At 40.4% G+C, this 26,027-nt stretch overlaps 1 protein-coding gene across 3 annotated transcripts in view; it reads left to right on the top strand.

Annotated features, from left to right (window-relative positions):
- Nucleotides 1-18,033, top strand: part of Prkdc (protein kinase, DNA-activated, catalytic subunit) — a 210,698-nt gene extending 192,665 nt beyond the window's left edge. Inside the window, exons 77-86 of one of the 3 annotated variants that reach the window (XM_052158779.1) lie at nucleotides 6,100-6,304; nucleotides 7,700-7,767; nucleotides 9,167-9,387; nucleotides 9,644-9,736; nucleotides 10,750-10,839; nucleotides 11,306-11,377; nucleotides 11,446-11,647; nucleotides 13,501-13,689; nucleotides 15,114-15,253; nucleotides 17,522-18,033. In XM_052158779.1, the coding sequence (XP_052014739.1) occupies nucleotides 6,100-6,304; nucleotides 7,700-7,767; nucleotides 9,167-9,387; nucleotides 9,644-9,736; nucleotides 10,750-10,839; nucleotides 11,306-11,377; nucleotides 11,446-11,647; nucleotides 13,501-13,689; nucleotides 15,114-15,253; nucleotides 17,522-17,726 (1,485 nt within the window). In that variant the 3' untranslated portion in view covers nucleotides 17,727-18,033. The other 2 variants (XM_052158780.1, XM_052158781.1) reach the window with 2 other exon arrangements.
- The last annotated feature ends 7,994 nt before the right edge of the window (nucleotides 18,034-26,027 follow it).

Genomic DNA, 26,027 nt, shown 5'->3' with positions numbered 1-26,027 from the left:
TGCTTAGTTCTCTATCCCATTTTTAAAGGTAGTTATTCCTCTATTGTATGTATATAAAGATCTGTTTTCCATTGGATGGGTGCTGCTTTGCTCCTGTGATGTGATTTTAAGCTTCAGTGGGTCACGTTTGTTAACTGTTGGTCTTAGTGCCTGTGCATGAGCATCTTGTTCAGAGAGCCTTCCTGTGCCCCTGAGCTCCGCCCTAGTCCTTGCTTTCACTTCTGTCAGATTCAGGGTATCTGGTCTTTAATCCACTTGGAGTTGAGTTTCTTGTAGAGTGATAGATACGAATCTGTTTTCCTGCTTTTAAAAAATACAGCCATCCAGTTTGACCAGCACCTGTTGTTGAAGATGCTGCCTTTTCTCCAGTGTGTCTTTTGGCTGCTTTGCCAAAAACCAGGTGTACATGGACTTACGCCTGGGTCTTCAGTTTGGTTCCACTGATCAGTGTGTCTGCTTTGATGTGTCGCTAATCCATCTGGGCTAGTGAGGCCTCCACTGTCCTGGGGCTGTTGTGTGTCCATATGAAGTTCAAGATTGTTTTTTTCAATTTATGTAAAGAATTGTGTTGGAATTTTGTTGGGATTGGTTTAATCTATAGATTGCTCTTGGGTGCATGGCCACTTTCACCACATTATTCCTACTGATCCATGAGAGCGTAAGGTCTTTCCATCTTCTCAATGTTTTAATAAGTATTATAATAATTTGAGTCTATCCTGTAAGGTACTGTTTCCCTCTTTTCGTTCTCATTCCATTTTTATATAGTGAAGCTAGTGGGTTTTGTGTGTTAATTCTCTATCATGATACTTTGCAAAAAATGTTTATCAACTACCTAAGTTATCTGGTGGAGTTTTTATGATCTTTTTTTATGTGTAAAGTTGTATCATCTGCAAATGAAGGTATCTTTCCTTCTTAACTTTTTATTTGTATTCCTTCTCCTTCACTTGTGTTATTGTTCCTCTTTGTGGGTTGAATAACCTCACAAGGGTCATCAGAAAGCACAAATATTTATATTATGATTCATTAACAATAGCCAAACTGATTATAAAGTAGCAACTGAAAAAAATTTTATGGTGAGGGTCACTACAACACGAGGAACTGTATTAAAAGGCTGGAGTACTGGGAAGACTGAGGATGAGGGAGCTAGACTTCAGGCGCTATATTAATTAGGTGTGGAAGAAGTGAGCAACTTCCTCTGTTCCTCTTGTTTCTCTTGTTTGATATTAGTGCAATTTTTTTGAGTTTCTCTCCATTTAGTTGGCTATGAGCTTGTTATAAATTGCCTTTACTATGTTTAGATATGTTCCTTGTATCCCTGATCTCTCCAAGACTTTTATCATGAAGAGGTGTCAAATTTTGTCAAAGTCTTTTTCATCATTTAGTGAGATGACCATGTGTGAGGATTTTTATCTTTCATTTTATTTATATTACCTTTATCATTTTGAGGTATGTCCCTTGTATTCCCAGTCTCTCAGGACTTTTTAAAGGTAGAGTGTCAGATTTTGTCAAAGGCTGTTTCCACATCCCAAGGGATGATCATGTGTTTTGTTGTTATTTTTACTGTTGTTGGTTTGGGTTTTTTTTTGGGGGGGTAGGTTTTTTGGTTTTTTGTCTCTTAGCCTTTACATGGTAGTTGAAGTTGATTGATTTTCATATATTGAATCATACCTGAATCTCTGAGAATGATACCAATTTGATCATGGTGAATAATCTTTTGATGTTCTGAATTTGGTTTGCAAATATTTTATTGGGAATTTTGCAGCTATGTTCCTAGTTTTTGTATCATAGTAATAGTGGCTTCATTAAACGAATTGAGATATGTCCTTTAAGTTTTATTTTATGTCATAAGTTGAGGAGTATTGGTGTTACTTTTAAGGTCTGCTAGAATTCTACACTTAATATATATAGCCCTGGGCTTTCTTTGGTTAGGAGATTTTTACTTACTGCTTCTATTTTACCTGGGATTGTGGGTCTGATTAAATTGCTTATCTAATCTTACTTTAATTTTGGTAGTGGTATGTATTTAGAATTTCATCCATTTCTTTTAGATTTTACAGTTTGATGGAATACAAAGTTTTAAAGTATATTTTAATAATTCTCTAGATTTCCTCAGAGTCTGTTGTGAGTTCCCACCTTTTATCTCTTATTTCATTAGTTTGGATCTTCTCTGTCCATTTTTTATTAATTTGGTTAAGAGTTTGTGTTGATTTCCTCAAAGAGCCAACTCTTCCTTCCTTTGGTTCTTTGTATTATTGTTTTTTTGTTTGTCTTATCACTTTGTTTTGTTTGTATCTCATTTTGATTTCGGCACTGGGTTTTATTATTTCTTCCTATCTACTCTTAGGATATTATTTCTTATTGTTCTAAAGCTTTCAGGTCAATCACTACTGCAGTAATATGATATCTATAATTTTTTCGTGTAGGCACTTAGTGCTACATACTTGCCTCTTACAACTACCTGTATCGTGCCTGATAGGTTTGGGTATGTTACATTTTCAGTTTCATTCAATTCTAAAAGAAAAAAAAATTAACTTGACCAATTTTCATTCCGTTGTAAATTGTTAAGTTTCCATGAGTTTTTATGCTGTTTGTTGGTTTTTCCTGTTGATATCCCACTTTAATCTATGATGGTCAGATAGGATGTAGGGTGTTATTCAATTTTCTTATGTCTATGTTTTCTTATATCTAGGTCTTATGACCTAATATATGGTCAGTTTTGGAGAAAGTTTCATGGCCTGCTGAGAAGAAAGTATAGCCTTTTGTTTTGGGATGAAATATTCTGTAGCTATCTGCTAGGTCCATTTGATTTATAAAAGTTAAGTCTAGCATTCCTCTATTTAGTTTTTGTCTTGATGACCTGTTTTTAGTGAGAGTGGAGGAATAAAGTCTCCCACTGTCAGTGTGAGAGAGTCAATATGTGTTTTAAGCTATAGTAGTGTTTCTTTTATGAACTTGGGTCCCCTTGTGTACTGATTGGTTTTGTGTATCAACTTGACACAAGCTAGAGACATCTGACAATAAGGAGCTTCATTTGAGGAAATGCTTCCATGAGGTCAAGCTGTAAGGCATTTTCCCAATTAGTGTTCAAGGGGGGAGGGCCCAGCCCATAGTGGGCAGTGACATCCCTGGGCTGATGGTTCTGGGTCTATAAGAAAGCATGCTGAGCAAGCCATATGAAGCAATCCAGTAAGCAGCAGGCACTCCAGCCCTGCTTGAGTCTCTGTTCTGACTTCCACCATTGGAATATAGTTCCACTATAATCTAGAAGTGTAACCCAAATAAACCCATTGATCCCCAACTTGGTTTTTTTTTGTTTTTTTTGTTTTTTTTTTTGTCATGGTATTTCATTGCAGCAATAGAAACCATACCTAAGATACCATGTGTTTCGTGCATAGATGTTTAGAAATTTAGTATCCTTTTGGTAGATTTTCCCTTCAATTATGTAGTCTTTCTCTGTCCTAGTTTGTTCTGGTTTGTAGTCTGTTTTTCGGATTTTATAATGGCTACCTATACCTGCTTGCTTCTTGAAGGGTCCATTTGCTTGGAATATCTTTTTCTATCATTTTGCAGTGAGCTGATGATGAGATATTTCTTGGATGTGGCAGTAAAATAGATCCTGTTTTCTAATCCAGTGTTAGTCTTTGTCTCTTTACTAAAGAATTAAGACCATTAATATTGAGTGTGATTAATAAGCAATATCTATTGATGGGGAGCTGTCACAAAGGAATATCAGTGAGTTAGGTGGGAAGGCTGAGAACGTGGATGGGAAGGACGTAAGCTGGGTTCCCACCCAGAAGAGCTCTTAAGGATGCTTTCAGTAGACCCCTGTGGCAACTTTTCTCTCTGGTGTAGACACCAGACCTTAGCATCTTTCGTCCTTGGCCCTTCACCTCTTACTGGTCTACCAACCAGGATATTCTTCATCCCACATGTATGCCTTCCCTTTATAGGCTTATTCCTTCCTGTCTCTGATCTGCCAGATAACTTCATCTATTAGCCTTCAAGACGCTCATGAAGGAGGATTCTGGCACTTCTATTGGTAGTTTCCCAGCCCACTGTCTACACTGCAGTTAGGTATATATATGTTTATATTGCATATATAAATTATATGTTGTTACAGTTCATTCACCTAATATGTACAGTGTATAGTTATAGAAATTTGAAGTCATTACCACATAACTATTAGAACATTTTATTCACCATAGAAAGTAACCAACCCTGTGGCCAGTTGCAGTTACTCTTCATTTCCTGCTCCTGCCACTTCCTGTAACCTTTTACTTAGCATGTTTTCATATTCATTTGTTATTACAAAGTTTCTCCCCACTGTTGATCTTTCTGTTCCACCCTATATCCTTAAGTTAGGTGATTAGGATAACTTTAGTTAAGTAGACATTGCTTTGGTGGGTTACATCTAGTATACTTTAGATTAAAGGTAGGAACACACAAGTCTTCCTGTAGCTTAAACATAGGTAGACACCCTAAAAATACCATGAACTTCTATATTTTGCTTTCTGACATATTGAGGTCAGTATCCTATTGTGTATGTGATATTAATCCTTGAATATTCAAGTTACTCTAAACAAAATCATCATATAATTAAGTAATAAATTATACTTAGGTTAGCTTAATAAAATTATGCAGTTATAGAATATTAGATAAGAAAAGATGTATTTGGGTTTTTTTCCCCCAAAACAGTAGTCCACACATTTTACAAGCCCAGGTTTGCAGTTTTGTAGGCCTCACAAGTCTGTTCTCAGAGCCATCTGCATCGGCCATTATCATATGAAAGAGCTGGACAGTGTCTAGAAGAACTCTGTCTATGAACAAAAGCTGTGTGGATGTTGTTTGTTGCTGGGTGTGCTTTACTGAAAGGATGAGAGTAACGGTGAGAGAACTCCACCAGGATCCCTCGACCTACAGGCTGAGCGCATTCTGTGAAAGGGCGTCATTCCCTTGTTTCTGAACTACAGCCTGACTACCCTACCATGTATCCTGTCTTTTCAACCGAATGAGAATAGCCTCACTTGGAAAACTGCCATGTTCTCTTTTTAAAGCCATAGCTACTTTAGATTTAAATCCTTTCCCTGTCTACTGGGTCCAGTAAGCCTGCCCTAAGAGTATATCAGCACTCATCACTGTCCCTCCCTGCTGTTACCTCCCAGCCTTTTACTAGGCTGCAAACTCCTTTGTGTATATGTGTGTGGTTCAGAGGACTAAATCTAGCACCCTGGGCATGCTGGAGAGTACTATGCCACAGTACTATCACCAGTCCTTTATTTCTATATTTTTAATCCATTTCTAAATTGAAGAAGAAATATCTTTATGTGTCAGTTTTCTTACTAGAAACTATCAAATTAATGACAGTTTGAACCAAAAAAGTAAGCATAAATTCATGAACTACATGAGGTTCTATGTCTCAAAGCCAAAAAGATGATCTGGTAAATCTTGACAGTCCTCAGTTTTGCTTTATTTTTATTTGATATCAAGATTTTCATTCAAAAAAAATTTTTTAAAGAACTAATACATTCCAAGATTCAGCACTTCTGACAATTGCTTCTGGAATTATCAATCTTATGGTATTTATACTGGTTTATGATCTAGATCCTGACTGAGAACATTATCACTCCTTCTCTCTTCTCTTTTGCTCCTATGAAGAATTATGAACTATTTGTTGTTATTTAAATGATTTTGCTTGTAACCTTGTTCCTAATTTATTCAAGTCATTCTTTGTACATCAAATATAGCAGGCCTAGAACTGGACAAAGGACAGAGAGGTTAGATGGCCTTACCATGGTTATTTTGTTTTTCTATTTTTGTTCGATTTTGGGGACAAGAACTCACTATGTAGAAAAAGCTGTCCTTGAACTCACAGAGACTGACCTCCTGTCTGCAGACATGCTCAGCTCTTTGCTGTGCTTTTGAAGCAAACTAGAATTTGTAACTAGGAGCCATTCTAACAATGACCTGCCTAAAGGAGGACAAGACACAGATGAAAGAGACATTCAAGATATTTTAGAATAGTGAAATATTCATAAGCTTGGTGCTTTTTCAAATGTATAGAAGAAACACTGATCTTTACAGTAAATTTTTAATTTCCAGGCCTTTGGGAAAGAATTTGTCAAAAGCTTTGGGAATGGTGGTTCTAAGCTGCTTACAATGAAGCGCGATGACTTTTGTAATATTACTGACTCACTACTTGTAAGGATGAGAAAAGACTTAAAGCTACCTGGGAACCTGAAAGAGTATTCCCCCTGGATGAGCGAGTTCAAAGTGCAGTTCCTGAAAAATGAACTGGAGATTCCTGGTGAGTTAACATCCAATAGTGAGAAGAACACTTCTTAAGAAGAATAACATAGCAGCAAGAACTTGTATTTTCTAAGTAATGACATTGGGATAGGATCTTGACAGGTGTGTGTGTGTGTGTGTGTGTGTGTGTGTACAGGGGTGCATATATTATGTAAAATATGTGTGTGGGGGTCAGAGAACAGCCCTAAGTATTTATCTTTCCTTCCCAGCTTGCTGGAGAGACAGGACGTTGTTTTGTCTGCTTCCTACACTAGACTGGCTGGCCTATGTGTGCCTGTGCTCTCCTCAGCCTCCACATTTCAGATCTCCTGGGATCACAGGACCTGGGAGCAACTAGGACCACAGATAACTCAAGCTGTCATATCTGGCTTTAGCATGAGTTCTGGCAATTTAAACTTGTGCTGTACTAGAAGTACTTTTACCCACTGGGTTATCTCCCCAGTCCATCTGGGGTTATTTTTGTTTGTTTTGCTTGTAAGATTTATTTATTTCTGATTATGTGTCCATGGGAGTAGGTGCATGTCAGTGCAAGTGCCCACAGACAAGGGAAGGGTGTCGTATCCCCTGGAGCAGGAGTTATTAATGGTTGTAAGCTTCCTAACGGGGGTGCTGAGACCCAAACTCAGGTTCTCTGGAACAGCAAATGCTCCTAACTGCTGAGGCATCTCTCCAGTGTCCTACCTCAACCATATTCAGTATTAGGAAAACCTGTAGTTATTATGAATTAGTCAGTTTACTATATTTTTTATTATAGCAATTGTTCAGATTTCAATTTTGTACTTATAAGAACCCCAAATCATTGACTCTTACTTTGCTTCTGAGTAACTTTTCTTCAAATAAATAACAGTGTAGAGAGGCCACTTCCTAGGCACCAGCTGGTCCACCATTCAAAAAGAACAGCAACAGGAAAACAGACTGTCCCACTGAGGTGGACAAATGCAGCAAACTGTCAGAAGAAACTTCTTTCCTATTTCATGTTCACCAACCTTGAAGTTTCCTCAAGAAAATAATGTTTTAATCTGGTGACTTAGTTTCCCTTCTCAGCAAATAGAAGAGAGCACTATGTAGAGACACTCTCATTTCTGTTGACAACTGTGCAATCACACTTATCACGAAAATGAAGCTGTTTCCTTTTTCTTGTTTTGCTTCTTTAAACAGGGTCTTACTATATAGACCAGGCTGGCTTGGAACTCACAAAGACTCACCTGCCTCTGCCTTCTGGGTGCTGAGATTAAAAGTGAAGCCTGGTTGTGGCTAATTTCTATAAATGAAAACTTTGAATTGAAAAAATAGTATGTTACACAAACATTTTTTATTAGATCAACACATATGTTTTAAAATATGAAGGTTTTATAGCAGACAGTTTCTAAGCAAGGCTCTATGTTTGCTTTAGGGCAGTATGATGGGAAGAGCAAGCCACTGCCTGAGTATCATGTGCGGATCTCTGGGTTTGATGAGCGGGTAGGTTGCATTTGTCATTGTTGTCTCTGTGATATTTAATATATTGGTCAACTCTCCACTAGCATGTTGTTCCCAAATTATAATATCGATCAAATTCCAAAAGATAGTGTCTCCAATGTTTCAGTATAAGTTATATTTAATATTGTAAGTTAAGTACCAGATGGTCAGCCTGAAACATTCATATTATATGGACTTAATACATTATGTCTCAGAATATATATGTATGTATATATATGTGTATATATGCATGCATACATGCAATAACAGTTGAAAACAGAAGCCATGAATTTGAATGTGAGTGAGAAGGTATATATTGGAGGGTTTGGAAGGAGAAAGGGGAGGAAGAAGTGTAATTAAATTATGTCAAAAATAAAGAAAAAATATACTATAGTAAGGTAAGTGTAAGCTGTATGTGTCCAATGTAGAATATGTAAAGAATTAATCATGTATAAAACCTTTATGTTGAACATCACCTACTGAGAAGGATATCCACAGTTATAGCAGTATCTGTAAACAGGAACTGAGTGTGCACAGGTAGAGTTCTCAAGCATGACAGAAGGCCCTGAAGCCTACATCCCAGATTCTGCTTCTGTAAACCACCTGACTCTGTCTTCAAAGAGAGGTCTTCCTTTGAGGAATGTGTCCACCCTGACCATGGTGTAGTGAGCTACTCTGAAAATTAAGTAGTTTTTGCTATAGTAGTGCACACTGTAGCCCCAGCTCCTCAGAAGATAAAAGGAGCATTTGAGCCCAGGTATTAGAAACTATGCTGGGTAACATAGCAACACCTGTAGCAGTCCCCAGTAAACTACTTGGATTGATCCTGGTGGCGGAGACCTGTTCCTCACTAGCTACCCCAATGTTCTAGGTTCCCGAATGAAAGACACATTTACACGACCTTTATATTTTGATATGCCTTATACAGTTCAATGGCTGGGTTACTTCCTAATGTCCACGAGGCTAATCCACCTCCGTCCAATATTCCCAAGTCATTCCTTACTAAAATCCAGACTCCATCTTTGCTGTTCTGGACCCAGTCAGGCAGCCCTCTGAGGCTACTCTCCCCTAGCTCCTGCATGGCAGCTATGCGCTGTCCCACATCTTCTCAGCATGCTGTCTTGGTGCCTCCTCTCCCCTTCCCCAGCTCCGCAGACCTCCTTCCTCCCCTTTCTCCTTGTCCCTAGCCTGGGAACCCTAGAAGTCCCACCTTCAGCTTCCCTGCCCAGCCATTGGCAGTTGGCAACATTATTCGCCAATCAACACCAACTAGGGACAGGGTTCCTCAATGTCTTACTTGAGGATTTGCAAATTCTCGTGCAAATTTAGGGATTCAAATCAACATGATACAAGCAGCATTAGACCAAACCCACCACAATAACAAATCTCTTAATATTTAAAGGTTAAAGTAATGCTCTCCTTGAGGAAACCAAAGCGCATTGTTATTCGAGGCCATGATGAAAAGGAATACCCATTCCTGGTAAAAGGTGGTGAGGACCTCCGTCAAGACCAGCGCATTGAGCAGCTCTTCGAGGTCATGAATGCCGTTCTCTCTCAGGATGCTGCCTGCAGTCAGAGGAACATGCAGTTAAGGACTTACCGTGTCGTGCCAATGACCTCTAGGTATGGCCAGAATGAACCTATTTATACTGGGGAGAAAGCTTATCTCCCACCCTGGCTGAGTTCTAAAGTGGGTTTATGGGTTCTTGAAGCCTCCCATGGTCAGAACTCAACTAGAATTACATTCAAAAGTAGGTGAGGAAATATAGATTGGATGGGAAGAAATCTGTTTCACTTTGATTCTTCAGAACACTTTTTCTCATGAAGAAAGAGCAATTGTACTTATTTGTATTTGTAAACATTGTGTTTTATTTTTCAGATTAGGATTAATTGAATGGATTGAAAATACTATGACCTTAAAGGACCTTCTTTTGAGTAATATGTCACATGAGGAGAAAGTGGCTTATAACAGGTAATGTCACCCATGTCACCTTGGGTAACCTAAAAATGCACAGAGATCTTCCTGCGTTGGGATTAAAGGCATAGGCTAGCTTTCACCACACCCCACCCCCACCCCTGTTTTTGAGGGTAGATTTCACTGTCTAGTACAGGTTGGCAGTGGATTCATGAGCACAGGTGCATACCTGACCCTCTACTTGTTTTGTTTTGTTTTTTGTTTTTTGTTTTGTTTTTTTTTTTTTTTTTAGTTTTTTTTGGATTTGATTTTTTTTTATTCTTTTTTTTTCCTTTTTTTTTGTTCGATATAATTTATTTACATTTCAAATGATTTCCCCTTTTCTAGCCCCCCCCCACTCCCCGAAAGTCCCGTAAGCCCCCTTCTCTTCCCCTGTCTTGGATTTGATTTTTTAAAGACAGGGTTTCTCTGTATAGCCTTGGCTGTCCTGGAACTCACTCTGTAGACCAGGCTGGTCTCTAGCTCAGAAATCTGCCTGCCTCTGCCTCCCAGAGTGCTGGGGTGACCCTCTACTTGTAATTATTTGTTTTGATTTCTGAAAGTTCATTAAAAAGACCTTTAGCACAAACTAAAAAGTGGCCAAATGTATACAAGCCAGAGTGTATCTACATCCAGGAAATGATAAAGAAATATCTAGAACCTAGTCTAACAATAAGGATAAATGCATATGTGAATGATTTGTAAAATTTTTAATTTACTGTCAAATGAGACCTATTAGCAGTTATATATGTCAGGCTGCCTTTCCAGGTAACATGCCTAGATCACAGATCTTTGTGTTTACCTTAACATCTTATTTTTCACTGTATTTAAAGAAAAATATTTTGTACCTGACTCTCTTGTGCCTGAGGTTTGGTATTGGGTAGCTGCTTAATTTTATCATGTAGCCATCAAGAATGAATATGACATATTGAAAGTTGTATTTATTCTTCACTGTTTTCCAATACATTTTCAATGTTCTTTGCTGTGCAAAATACGTCCTTAATTCTAATTCAATTTTTCCTACTTGCTAGTGATCCCACAGCACCAATTTGTGACTATAAAGACTGGCTGATGAAAGTGTCGGGGAAAAGTGATATTAAAGGCTATGCGTTAATGTACAGGTAAGCTTTTGACTTTTAAATATTGGAGCCTATGTGCTAATGTACAAGGAAGTTGAACTTTTCTACCTTTGTTCATTCTTCTAAAAAGTACATACTTTTGATTCTTGAAAATTTGGCATCCGATTGTCTAGGTTAGAGCCCTGACTTAGCTTATGTGAGGGCCTGGCATCTGTGTCCAGCACTGAGAAGGGAGGTAAGAAAGCAAAGAATAAATTTTGTGGCAGATATCATTGAAATTTAGTTATTTGACGTTAAGAATACTTTTTTCTTTTGGGTCAGGGTTTGGGTTTTTTTTTGAGACAAGGTCTCTCTGTCTATCCCTGGCTATCCTGGAACTCAGAAATCTCCTTGTCTCTTTCTCCCAAGTGCCACCATGTCCAGCTGATACAGTATTTCAGTATAAATACTTTTAAATTTTAAAGTCACCAGAAATTTGTTCTAGTGAAATGTTTTTCTTACATCACAGCAGAGCTAACCGTACGGAAACAGTTGTGGCTTTTAGAAGAAGGGAAAATAAAGTGCCTGCTGACCTCTTAAAGTAAGTATGTTTGTGACTTCACAGACCTAGTGGCCTAGCAGAGATGACATGTGGCTTCTCTGTCCTAGGCGGGCCTTCGTAAGGATGAGCACCAGCCCTGAGGCCTTCCTGGCGCTGCGCTCCCACTTTGCCAGCTCCCACGCGCTGCTGTGCATCAGCCACTGGCTCCTCGGCATCGGAGACAGACACCTGAGCAATTTCATGGTGGCCTTGGACACGGGCGGTGTGATTGGCATTGACTTTGGACACGCGTTTGGATCAGCTACCCAGGTGTGCCGTGCGTAACTCTCGCTCGTAGCTGAGAAGCGGAGTGTGCGTTAGCCAGGGTTCTCTAAAGGAGCAGAACTTCCAGAACAAACACGCACATGGCAGGTATCACAGCGGCTGCAGACCATGGCTCAGCTAGTTGGACAGTTGCTGTCTTCTGATAGAAAGGGCAAGAATCCAGTACTTGTTCAGGCCAGGAGACTGGGTGTCTCAGCAGTTCCCGTCAGCTGCTGGAGTAGATTCCTAGACAGCCGCTATCTTCAGTCTGTGTTGGAATCCCAAAGAAGTAGATTATAATGCTAGCAGAGTCTCGGCAAGAGAATAGATGAACTTGCTAGCGAAACCTAGAGTAAATGGGCAAAAAGTAAATGTTTTCTTCTTCCATGTCCGTTATATAGGCTGCACCAGGTGTGGCCCAGATGTAGTATGAGAATCTTCCCACCGCAAGTGATCCAGTCACAGAAATACCTCACAGGTGCACCCAGAAGCTTGGGTTTTAGTTGATTCCAGAGGAAGTCAGGTTGGCAACAATGTGGCCTTAACACCTCCAAAAGTTAATTAAAGGAGGTTATGTTAACTTTGGCATTTTCTGAAACCTGACACTTTTTGAAGAAACAAATAGCCTCACCCTCATTTTAGACTAGTATATGACCTGTGAGTCGTGGGAGACATAGTGATAGGTAATCAGAGCTAAGAAGAAAAAGATATTACATTGTTATGAAACCATATAACCAGAGTGTCTTATATAAAATGTAATTTAAATTGTTTCTGTTAGCCGGGTGGTGGTGGCGGCTCACTTCTGTAATCCCAGCACTCTGGGAGACAGAGGCAGGCGGATTTCTGAGTTTGAGGCCAGCCTGGTCTACAGAGTGAGGTCCAGGACAGCCAGGGCTACACAGAGAAACCCTGTCTCGAAAAAACCAAATTCAAAAAAAAAAAAAAAAAAACTAAATTGTTTCTGTTGTGTTTCTGAGTCTCCCAGGCTCTGGGTTACTCCATAAAAGTTTGTGCTTTGAGAGGATAATGCAGTATGAATTGATTATTCTTGGGTATAGGAATTATCTAGCTGACTTTAAGAAATGTGGAGTTTTCCCAGGTTTATGCCTATAACCTCAGCACAAGAGAGGCTGGAGCAGGAAAATGATTGCAAATTCAAGGCAAGCATAGCCTTTAGTGTTAGACCCTAGCTTAAAAAACAGGACCAATGAGATGGCTCAGTGGGTAAATGTGTGTGCCAGGAAGCCTGATGACCTGAGTTCAGTGCACAGAACCTACATCATGGCAGAAGGAGAGAACCAGCCCCTGTTAGACACAATAAACATTAGAAAGAGAAAAAGAAAGAAATCTAAAACAAGATACAGTTTGTAGCCTCACTAAAAGGAAATAATACCTTTAAGGGGGTGCATTATTTGCGTTTTTTTTTTGAAATTTCTAGTTCTTATGTCATAGATAGCATCACTATTGCAATGATGAAACATCATATTATTTGGCTTACACTTCCACATCATAGCCCATCACTAAAATCAAGACAGGAACTCACACAGAGCAGGAGCCTGGAGGCAGGAGCTGATGCAGAGGCCATGGAGGGTGCTGCTGACTGGTTTGTTTCCCATAGCTTGCTCAGCCTGCTTCCTTATAGACCCCAGAACCAGCAACCCAGGGATGGCACCACCCATAATGGGCTTGGTCCTCCCCCATCAATCACTAATTGAAGAAAACATTCTACGGGCTTGCCCCGTCTTATAGAGGTATTTTCTCAATTGAGATTCCCTCCTTTCAGATGACTTTAGCTTGTGTTAAGTTGACATAAAACTATCTAGTACAATGTACTTAAATATACTTTTTCTCTTACTTAGTTTCTTCCACTACCTGAATTGATGCCTTTTCGTCTAACCCGCCAATTTGTCAATCTCATGTTGCCAATGAAAGAGACGGGTCTTGTGTGCACAGTCATGGTGCACGCTCTGAGGGCTTTCCGCTCACGTGCTGCTCTGCTCACTGACACCATGGAAGTTTTTGTGAAGGAGCCCTCCTTTGATTGGAAGGTACATTTTGGTTTTGGATAGACACACTCATGTCTCCTTTGGATTGTGAAAATGCACCATTGTATTAACTGAAATGTTTATATTATTTTATGCTACATTTCTCAAAACTAACCTAAAAAAAATCAGATAAAAAGCAAAACACTTATTTGGAGGAAACATACTACTGAATTTACTTTGAGCCTAACTGGAGGTGGCAGTAGTGACCCATTGGTAACAGTAAGTTGAGTTCTGTTTTCATACACAATTTATTGCTGTTATTGTTGTTATAATTATAAATAGGGCTCTAGCCTGGGCTAGCCTAAAAGTCACCGCATAGCCCAGGCTATCCTGGAACTCAAGGGAATCTTGCCTCAAACTCTTGATTTCTAGAATTATCACAATCTTTCTCTGAACTTACAACTTTTTTAAAAATGTTTTTTATTTATTTTCTATATTCTTTGTTTACATTCTAAAATCCTTTCCCAGTCCCCCCCCCCCCCCCCGCCCCCATATGTCCCATAAGTCCTCTTCTCTCTTCTCTCCATTCATTCTCCTATCTTTCCCCCTCCCTTTTCTCTGTCCTGGTACTCTCCTACAATGCTGGATCAAGCCTTTCCAGGATTAGGGCCCTCTTCTTCCTTCTTCATGGGAATCATTTGATATGCTAATTGTATCTTCAGTATTCAGTGCTTCAGGGTTAATTAATATCCACTTATCAATGATTGCATTCCATGTGTATTCTTTTGTGATTGCATTACCTTGCTTAGGATATTTTCCAGTTCCATCCATTTGCCTAAAAAATTCAGGAATTCATTGTTTTTAATTGCTGAATAGTACTCCATTGTGTATATATACCACATTTTCTGTATCCATTCCTCCACTGAGGGATATCTGGGTTCTTTCTAGCTTCTGGCTATTATAAATAATGTTCAGTTTTTATGAGCATTTTGCCTGCAGGTAAGTGCACCACATGTATGCAGTGCCCACAAAGGCCAGAAGAGGGAGTACCTGGACTAGAATTACACAAGATTGTAACCAACCATGTGGTTTTTGGGATCTGAACCCTGGTTGGCCCTCTGGAAGAACATCAAGTGCTCTTAATCCTCAAACCATCTCTCTAGCCAACAACTTTTGATTTAGAGATCATTCCATGTGAATTTTTCCTTAATCCTAAGAACAGATAGTGCTGTTTGACTCAGTTATCCAGAATAGCCCCCCAGTTGAACCAGTTATCCAGAATAGCCCCCAGAGCATTGAGCTCATCCTTTGCTATGGACTTCTCATCTCTCTGCATCATATGGTCATGGTGCCGTGTGCCGTGTTAGTATCCGACTAGAAAGCTATACAACTGTTCCAGTTATAGAGCTTTGTTTTAGGATCATTACTTGGTTTAATGTTTTTTAATGCATTTGTATATGCATAAAAAATGTATTCTTTCCCTTTAGGGTTTTGAGCAGACAATGCTGAGAAAAGGAGGATCATGGATTCAAGAAATAAATGTAACTGAAAAGAATTGGTACCCACAACATAAAATTCACTATGCTAAGAGAAAGTTAGCAGGGGCCAACCCAGCAGCTATAACTTGGTAAGACCTGATTGTGACCACAGAATAAGTGTGTGTTCAGAAGTGCAAAGCACTTCAGACACTTGTGACCAGTGTGACACTCTTCACTGTGTAGGTGGGGAGAGTGAGTCTTAGGGAGGCCTTCCACGCCAAGCCCAGGCCAGCAAGGACTGGGGCTCACACCCATGTCTGTTTTGTGCTTCTATATGTCCAGGACCAATAGGAGAACTAAGGTCGCACCATAATATTGTTGTTACACATATGAGGAAGAGGAGGCTTGGAACTCAGATTTGCCTTTGTACTTTTTAGGGCATTTTACCCATTTGATCCTGATGAACACTAGTATCTCATAGTGAAGAACAGTGTGGGCTTCTCAGATAGTAACCTGAGCTGCATTCATCTTTAGGTTTGTTTTAAGTTTTTAAAAATTGAAATCTAAAGCAGATAAAAATGTGTAGGTATTATACCTAGGAGTTAAAAACTTAGACTTCAGTTCTGAGCAGTAGTAAGATGTACTCTGTACTTGACTTGATTTTCACAATAGTGTCAGGTCTATACAGTGATTGGTGTTAGCAAGAGCGTGCGCTGCAGAAATCAATTCAAAGTCTATCAGACTTAAATGCAAAACATTAACTTGGTGTTCATGCTCGTACTTGGCTGTGACACAACATGGCTAGGTGTGACCCCAGAAGCATGAGGAAGACCGAGATGCACAAGTCGGACTTGCAAATTCACAGCTGTGCTTTACGGGTGTAATCAAAGACGAAGGAGCGATGGGAAGTCAGCAAGGGTTCCTGAGCTAACCGGAAAACATGGGCCTGGGCTCTATTCCCAGAGCTAGATTCTGTCTTAAAATAAGGGTTGCAGAAATGACTTAGCACTAAGAGTGCTTGTTGCTTTTCTAGAGTATACATGTGTATGAACAAGCAAATAAAATTTTAAAAACATTTAAGTAGTGGGGCTAGAGAAATGGCTTGCCATTAAAGAGCATTGTTGGTCTTTGAAAGAACTCAATTTGGTTTCCCGCCCACAATCATCTGCACCTCCAGTTGCAGGGAATCTGAAGCCCCTTCCATCCTTCTCAAACATAAGGCATCATGTAGTGCACATAATATGCAGGTAAAACATCCATGCACATACAATTAAAAAGTCGTCTCTTTTAAAACAAACAAAAAGGACAGTCCACAGATTGACAAACTTCTTCAAGTCATATTATCTGAGTAAAGATTCATGCTTAAAATAAGTTTATAAGTTGTTTAAAAGCACAGTGTGGGGCTGTGAGCACAGTGCGGGTCACAGAAAGACAGCTCAGTAGTTAAGAGCACTCGCTCTTTCAGAGGCTGGAGTTGTAATTCCCATTTTACATAGCTTATAACCATTTGTAATTCCAGCTGCAGAGGATCTGATGTCCTCTTCTGGGCCCTGGAGGGACTCACAAGCAGACACAAATCTCTAAAATAATTTTTTTAAAGACCAGTGTGCTTATACAAACCTATAATCTCAGCAAATGGGAGGCAGAAGTCATCGTTGCAGATGACTAGGTTTGTGGCCAACTGTGACAAGTGGTCTTTTCCCAAAAACAAACTCCTTGTAATTAGATAATACAAAGAGAACCCTTTTTTTTTCCGGTTTTCGAGACAGGGTTTCTCTGTGTAGCCTTGGCTGTCCTAGAACCCACTCTGTAGATCAGGCTGGCCTCGAACTCAGAAATCTGCCTGCCTCTGCCCCCACCCCCCACCCCCAAGTGCTGGGATTACAGGCGTGTGCCACCACTGCCCAGTGATAACCCAATTTTTAAAACATGATCAGAGTAATCAAACATTTTTCTAAAGAAACTATACAAATGGCACAAACGGCCACTCCCTGAGCGGAGGGAGCACTCGGCATAGGTAGTATCTTAGGGAGTTCGATGGCAGTCTGCAGCCTGTGCGTTATAATGGCTTTCAGATAGGGTGAGAGGTGTGAGCAGGGCTGTGGGGAGCTGCACTGATGGCCGCATGGAAATTCAAACAGAGTTACCATTGTAGCCAGCGTGTCCACTCAGTGTGGCTACCTGAGAAAAATGAAAGCTTATGTTTGAACAAAAATTTCCAAGCAAATGTTAATAATTGTATTATTCATGCTTTATTTTTTCTACCAACCCAAACTTTGAATTCACAGTTATGAGTGACATGAGGGAAAATACATAAATGATAATAGAATATTTATAAAGGATAGCCAGTACTACAGGTCGAAAGGGAGAAGTCATTTGTATCTGTCTTTTCATACTCATTCTATGCTTTTTCCCAGCGATGAGCTACGTCTAGGCCATGAAGCCTCACCTGCCTTTGGGAGTTATATGGCTGTGGCTCGAGGCAACAAAGACTACAACATCCGTGCGCAAGAGCCAGAGAGTAGACTTTCAGAAGAGACTCAAGTAAAGTGCTTGGTGGATCAGGCGACAGACCCCAATATCCTTGGCAGGACTTGGGAAGGATGGGAGCCTTGGATGTAAAATCTGTGGGCATCACCATCCATAAAGCATCCTATCTCCACGAGAGTCTCCTAGACCTTCACTGACAGCAGGATATTACTGACAGACAAAAGAAATCTACTTTATAGTGCTGGCAAGATGGCACAGAGATAAAGGCATTTGTCACCAACGATAATGACCTAACTAGCTTCAATCCCTGAGCCCCATATCGGATGCAGTGAACCAAATCCTGGAAGTTGTCCTTAGACCTCCACACGAGTCATGTCTTACATTCACCAACACATACATACACATGCACATATGTAAAAATAAAGAATATGACAAATACTTCCTTGTTTCAAAGAACCAACTCTTCATTTCACTGATTTCTTTGCTTTTTTTTTTTCATTAATTTCTGCTCTGATCTTGATCCTTTCTCCTATGTTCTGTTGTTTGGTGTGGTGGGTATTTGTGCACCATGGTTCATCTGTGGAATCAGGCTTGGCAGAAGCATCCTACCCTGTTGGCATCTCAGATGTATGTGTGTGTGTGTGTGTGTGTCCGTGTACATCTGTGTCTGTGGTCTGTTATTCAGTCTCCATAGCTATATTTTTTGTTGTTTTTATTGCTGTTTGGACAACCTGTTCCTTGGTGTAAGTGTGGTATTTGAGTCACCTATTTCTGTGTTAGGGTTAATCTGGCTTTATGTCTAAAATAGCATTTGTTTGACAAGATTGAGTACACCTAAGTTTTATGCATATATGTTCTTGATTCAGTATGAAATGGCCTTTATCTCTGATAAGGTATGCTTTTAAGTCTATGAAGTTGGCTTCAAATCTTTGTTTTCTGGTTTCATTAGGCTGGAATACCTTTGCTCATCCTTTCACCCTAAGATAGTGTCTGTCTTTAATGGAAGCAGGAAATGACAAATTCTGTTTTCCTTTTAGACAGGGTCTCTCTACATATCCCTGGTTGTTCTTTAGACCAGGCCATCCCACAACTCCCAGAGATCTTGCTACCTCTGCCGGTGCTGGAATTAAAAGTGTTTACCAATTTTCCCAGGTGAATTGTCTTTTCTAACCCAGTGTGCTAGCCTGTTTCTTTTGAGCAAGAAGTTGGGATCATTTGTCTTAGTTAGGGTTTCCATTGCTGTGAAGAGATACCATGGCCAAGACAATTCTTATAAAGGACAACATTTGCTTAGGGCTGGCTTTCAGGTTCAGAGGTTCAGTCCATTATCATCGAGGCAGGAAACATGGCAGTGTCCAGGCAGGCATGGTGCTGGAGAAGGAGCTAAGGATTCTGCATCTTGATCCAACTGCAGTCAGGAGAGAATGGGTTGTCTCCCAGGCAGCTAGGAAGAGGGTCTCAAAGCCCCTCAGTGACACACTTCCCCCCACAAGGCCACACCTACTCCAACAAGGTGTGCCACTTCCTGGACCAAGCACATTCAAACTTGCACATTCCATCCACCTGCTGGCACCAACAGGCTCATGCAAGCACGAGTCTGTGAGGGCCATACCTAAACCGCATAATGCAAAATGCATTCAGTCCAACTTTAAAAGTCCCCATAGTCTCAAAAATGTTTAAAAGTTCAAAGGCTCATCTGAGATTCATCCAGTCGCTTAACTGTAATCCCCTATAAAATCAAAATCAAGAACCAGATCAGATAACCTCCAACATGACAGGATATACATAACCATTCCAAAATGACATAGGAAATCCCAGACAAAAGCAACACAAAAAGGCAGTTTGGGCAAACTCCTAGTTCTGCATCTCCATGTCTAATGTCAAAGCATTCTTCAGATCTCCAAATCCTTTCAGCTTTGTTGACTGCAACAAATGTCTTTTGGGCTAACTCCACTCCCTGTTAGTAGCTTTCTTCAGCAGGTATCACATAGCTCTGACATCTCTAACGTCTTGGGGTCTCCAAGGCAATTTCAACTTCACAGCCTCTTGTTCCAGTGTCTGGGATCCACAGAGGATCTGGGCTCCTCAAAAGGGACTGGGTCCCATCTCCAGCTCTGCCCTCTAGTACTCCACGATCTGGTGGGATCCACTCCATTGCTGCTGTGGTTCTTGGTTATCCTCCTATGGCACTGGCATCTCCAAAATGCTGGGGTCCTCTGCTGCAACTAGGCTTCACCAATAGCCTCTCATAGGCTTCCTTCATGGTGCTAAGCCTCAACTCCTTTGCATGACCCCTTTAGTCCTGTGCTGTCAGTTCCAGCTGAAGCTGCACCTTCACCAATGGCCTTCCCGGGCCTCTTCCCCATACCAAGCCTCAGCTGCTCTCTATAACTGTTTCATGCCTTTAAAACCAGTACCACCTGGGTGATTCTTACACATTTCCAAGTCCAGATGCAGCATGAGGTACAGCCTTGCCTATCTCTGGAGCACAGCTTCTCTGTGCTCTCAGAAAACACTTCCCGGAATTCACCTCGGTGATGCTGGTTTCTTCTTAATCACTGCTAATTTCTTACTAACTAACCAGCATCAGTTGTCCTAGTAACCACTTTTATTCTTGACTCTAAAGCCAGAGCCACATGGCTAAAGCTGCCAGTTCTGCTGCTTGTTGGGGCTGGGACATGGCCTCCCTTATTTTATTACCAACTTTCTGTTTTCTAACTCCTTTACTGCCTAAACTTGGCTGTCTGGGAACTTGGTCTGTAGATTGACAGTGAACTCAGAGATCTGTATGGCTCTGTCTCCTGGATGCTAGGATTACAGGTATATACCAACATGCTTTTCTTCACCTAGAACTTTCTCTATCCCAGGCTGGCCATGAACTCAGCGATCCGTTTGGCTTTGTCTCCTGGGATTAAAGGTGTATACCACCACCATGCCTGGGCCTAAGATCCTGTGGGATTTTTATAGCCACATAAAGATCAAGATCAAAAGACTGTGTCTTCCAGCCCCAAGTTCTAGATCACAAGTGTGTCCTCCATTTCTGGATTTTAGTTCATTCCAGATTAAGTATCCAAATAAAAACAATAACCAGGTAATAATAATGCCTAATATAACTATCACTTGTTCAATTGCAAAAGCATAAGCAATGTTTTTGCATTTGTTCCTAGAACATACGATTTGGCTCCATTCTACTTCCTGGTGTCCACTTATTCTTTGAACCATACATTTTGTATTTTTCCTCTCTCAGCTTACTAAGTTTAATCAAAATTTCATGAGAGTAAACTACAGCATAGACTCTAAACTAGGGTATTTTGAGACCTCCTCAGATTGCAATCAATCTGAGTCTCTTCACCTTAGCCTCAGGTAGACTCTTCAGATAAGGGGGGAAAGCAGTCACATTCTTCAAAATATCACAAAAACAGTCTTTAGGTCACATACAAAAATTCTCTGAAACCTTTAGAGACAGGCTTCCACAGTTCAAATCACGCTCAACATCACTGCCTTCCATATTTCTACTAGGATGACCCATTAAGCCCCACTTAAAGCATTCTACTTTCCAAAATCCCAAAATGCACATTCCTCCAAACAAAAGCATGATGAGGCCTATCACAGCAACACCCCAGTCCCCAATACCTAAGTCAGCATTAGTTAGGGTTTCCATAGCTGTGAAGAGACACCATGACCAAGGCAACTCTTATAAAGGACACTTAATTAGGGTTGGCTTACAGGTTCAGAAGTTCAGTCCACTATCATCCAATGTCCAGGCAGACATGGTGCCAGAGAAGGAGCTGAGTTGCATCTTTACCCAACGTCAGCCAGGAGATGACTGACTGTCTCCCAGACAGCTAGGGAGAGGGTCTCAAAGCCCACACCTACTCCAACAGGAGTACACCTAATATTGTCACTCCCTGGACCAAGCATAAACAAGCAATGGGCATGGCTATTCACACATGAGCCATATTTCTGCACAGGTCCACGGCAGAGTGGTCACACAAGTTCACATGGGTGTTGTGTCCCCAATGCCACCTCTCGTCAGAATGGGCATGTCTATTTACCACCAACTCTGTCCCAGTGCTATCTGCTGGTGGCTTGGATACTCTTTTTTTAAATTATTTTTTTTATTCGATATATTTTTTATTTACATTTCAAATGATTTCCCCTTTTCTAGCCCCCCACTCCCCGAAAGTCCCGCAAGCCCCCTTCTCTCCCCTGTCCTCCCACCCACCCCTTCCCACTTCCCCATTCTGGTTTTGCCAAATACTGCTTCACTGAGTCTTTCCAGAACAGGGGGCCACTCTTCCTTTCTTCTTGTACCTCATTTGATGTGTGGATTATGTTTTGGGTATCCCAGTTTTCTAGGTTAATATCCACTTATTAGTGAGTGCATACCACGATTCACCTTTTGAGTCAGGGTTACCTCACTTAGTATGATGTTCTTAGCTCCATCCATTTGCCTAAGAATTTCATGAATTCATTGTTTCTAATGGCTGAATAGTACTCCATTGTGTAGATATACCACATTTTTTTGCATCCACTCTTCTGTTGAGGGATACCTGGGTTCTTTCCAGCATCTGGCAATTATAATTAGGGCTGCTATGAACATAGTAGAGCATGTATCCTTATTATATGGTGGGGAATCCTCTGGGTATATGCCCAGGAGTGGTATAGCAGGATCTTCTGGAAGTGAGGTGCCCAGTTTTCGGAGGAACCGCCAGACTGATTTCCAGAGTGGTTGTACCAATTTGCAACCCCACCAGCAGTGGAGGAGTGTTCCTCTTTCTCCACACCCTTTCCAACACCTGCTGTCTCCTGAATTTTTAATCTTAGCCATTCTGACTGGTGTAAGGTGTTGGATACTCTTAATTCAGCATGATCTGTGTCCCACTGCCATCCCATGATGGAATAAGAATGTCTGTTTACATGCAATCCCTGTCCCAGTGTTATTCCAAAACAACAATTTTGGTTACCAGAATGGTCTTTAAAACCCAGCATGAAAATAAGAGCAAGGTTAAAATGATCAGTATGTCTCTCTAACAGTTCAAGCAACAACAGACTCGTTCCCAGGTCCTATACCTATATGAGACCTCCCAAGAAAGTTCAGTTTTCTTCAGCCTCTTACCAACCCCCACTCCCATCCCAAATGGTGAGTTATCTGGCTCAACTTTTCAACTCTACTGGCATCCTTCCCTGTCTGATGTGACTCAACCTGCTGAATATCCACAGCTCTTCCAAACTCTACTGTAAACCCCTATCTGTGGACACCCACTCTCTCCTTTGTGTCCCCCACTCCCAGGCAACTTGCAGTTTCACTCTAACCAAATCATCCATTTTCAGTCTTCTACTGATTATTTTCAGAGATTTATACTAGAAGTGCATGTTTCCAACTACATGATTCATCTCAGCTGATCAAGTTAAAACTCTCCTTTTGCTATGACCCTATGGAGACAGAGTCTAGCCCTCACCCCATCATCCCTCTTCCCCACCATCCCCCTTCTGAAGGAAGAAGCCAGTGAGAGAATATATCACACCCCTTCTTTTTATCTGTCCTCATGGTGCACTCATAATGTTCTGTTAGACTGTGCCCTTTCCCATTATGAAGGGTCTTTGTCTTTTTCATGTTTTGTCAGATATTAAAACAGGCACATCTGTCTGTTTCCTAGGTCCATTTGCTTGAAATATTTTCCCTGACCCTTTTACCCTAAGGGTGTGTGATGCTTACTATTGGTCATCAACTTGACTAGAATGAATTAAAACCCTAATGGCTGGATATACACCTATGAGGGATTTTTCTTGGTTAAATCATTTGCTAAGTGGAAAGACCCACCCTCAGTGTAGGCCACATCTTCTGTTAGCTGGCTATATAAAGGACATGAAAGAAGGAAGTTCTTGCAAACCTTCTTACCCTCACTCTTACTAGCAAGTCAATTCCATCAGTGTCACTAGAGCCTACTTCAGCATTCCACGACATACCGAAGACCAATTAAGACATCCAGCTTTATGGACTGAATGAATACTACTGAATTCTTGAACTTTGCTTCTGAAAACAGTCTTTGGTGGAATAGTCTAACCAAAGTCTGTTAAACCGCTCGCAGAAAACACACACACACACACACACACACACACACACACCATGTTTTTTTAGAGAACTATGACTAATAGAGGTAGTGTCTGTTTCATAGTGAAATACATTCCTTGAAGGCAACAAGTTTTTGGAGGGGAAAGGGGTGGGGGTCCAATCTACTAGTGTACTAGTTGTGATTGGGGAAGCAAGACAATTAATATTCATAGTTATTATTGAAAGGTATGTATTGATTCTTGTCATTTTTTAATTTTTTACTTTGATTGTTTTCCCTTTTGTCTTGCTTAACCATTTCTGTACCCATCTATTTTTCATGTGATTGCACTATACATGCGTTTATTTTTCATGTGATTGCACTATACATGACATGCTTTGGTCATATTCACCACGTTATCCTCTTATGGCCTTCTCCCTATACTGTACCTCCTCCTCCTCTTTCCAATGAGACCCCCTCCTACTTTCATTCTTTTGTGACCATGGAGTGTAATTTTAGTTTACAGGACTGTGTGCATCTTACCACTGAGGAACATACCTTTCCTCAACCATAAATAGCTGTCTGAATAGAAATTCTCAGGAGGATCACCACTATGAGTTCAAGACCAATTTGAACTTTATAGCAACCATTCCTGCCTTGGTGTGTGTGTGTGTGTGTGTAGTTATAGTTATTTATATATATGAATACACTGTCACTCTCTTCAGACATACCAGAAGAGTGCATCAGATCCCATTACAGATGGTTATGAGCCACCATGTAGTTGCTGGGACTTGAACTCAGGACCTCTGGAAGAGCAGTCAGTGCTCTTAACTGCTAAACCATTTCACCAGCCTGGTAAATATATTTTAAAATGGAATATTAACATATTAATAGACCATCTTCATCTAGATGCCAGTTCATTCTGTTAGTATGTACATATTTAAATGTCATATACAGTATCTGATTCAAAAAAACTGTAATAAATTTTATTGTGCTTAAAAATTGCATCTTTTGGGCAGGTGAGATGGCTCAGCAGTTAAGAGCACTGACTGCTCTTCCAGAGGTCCTGAGTTCAATTCCTAGCAACCACATGGTGGTTCACAACCATCTTAATGGGATCTGATGCCCTCTTCTGGTGTGTCTGAAGACAGCTACAGTATTATCTCATAAATAAATCTTTTATACAAAATTACATCTTTTTTGTCACCCTGATCATTCTATACAAAATTAATTCTGACCTGATGCACATTAGAAACTTTCCTGTCACTTCTCAGCCTTTTTCTTTTTTTTAAAGAATTTTATTGTAAAGCGCCTTTAAAACTTTTAAAGAGATTCTACTATGATTTTTTAAATAAATCAAATGGCATGACTTAGAATGTCCGTCTTCTCCGTGGTCACGTCCTTCCACTCGTGTGTCTACTTTACTTTTTCCATTGATTTGCAGAGACTAAGGAGGACTCCTGTCACTAATGGTCTGCTTTTAGGTGACCAGTGTTCCCTAGTGGTTTGTGGCTTTAGAGGTTGACTCTCCTTTGGAATTAGCTAAGCTGTGGCCACACCAGCAATCTGGAACAGACTGAAGTAAACAAATAACCTGTACTAATACTCCTCTTATGTGTTTTAGAGAACAGTGGCTTTTTCCTTTTATGGCCATCAGCAAGCTGATGTTTGGGGTGTGGTCTGTTATGGAAATCATGCTTGTTTTAATACTTCCTGCCATGACTTTTTAGTATAAGACAGTTGGCTGGTTTTAATCCTAAAAAAATAAGCAAACATACTTCAGCAAAATCCACCGATTATTACCTGAAGTCAGGTTTCCTTTCACTGTAGCTCTTTCAGCTTTTTTCAGTAGCTGATTATCAAGTTCCATTGCTTCTTTATGTGTTAGAAAGGGTGGACCCCTCCCCTGTACTTTGCTGTTTGTGCCACCTTTTGTAGTTCAATCCACGTTGTTTCTGATGATTTCACTGAAATAGGTTCTTGTTTTGAGATAGGGCACTGACTCTGTAGTTCAACTAACTACCCCGGACCTCTCACAGTCCTCTAGCCTCAACCTCCTAAGTCAGTGGTTCAGAACCTATGGGTCATGACCCCTTTGAGAGTTAAAAGGCCTTTTGACAGAGGTCACACATCATATATCCTGCATATCATATGTCTACATTATGATCCATAACAGTACAAAAATTATAATTATGAAGTAGCAACTAAAATTTTATGACTAGGGGGTCACCAAAACCTGAAGAATGTACTAACTGATCACAGCATTAGGAAGGTTGAGAAGCACTGACCTAAGTGCTGAGATGCAGTGAGGATTCTCTATGCCATCTTCTCACACTCTAGGTTTTTAGATATTAGATTACATGTCACACAGGCTGATTGT

Source organism: Apodemus sylvaticus, chromosome 15 (assembly GCF_947179515.1).
Source record: "Apodemus sylvaticus chromosome 15, mApoSyl1.1, whole genome shotgun sequence".
Lineage (NCBI taxonomy): Eukaryota > Metazoa > Chordata > Mammalia > Rodentia > Muridae > Apodemus > Apodemus sylvaticus.
This window is presented reverse-complemented; position numbering and strand designations above follow the sequence as displayed.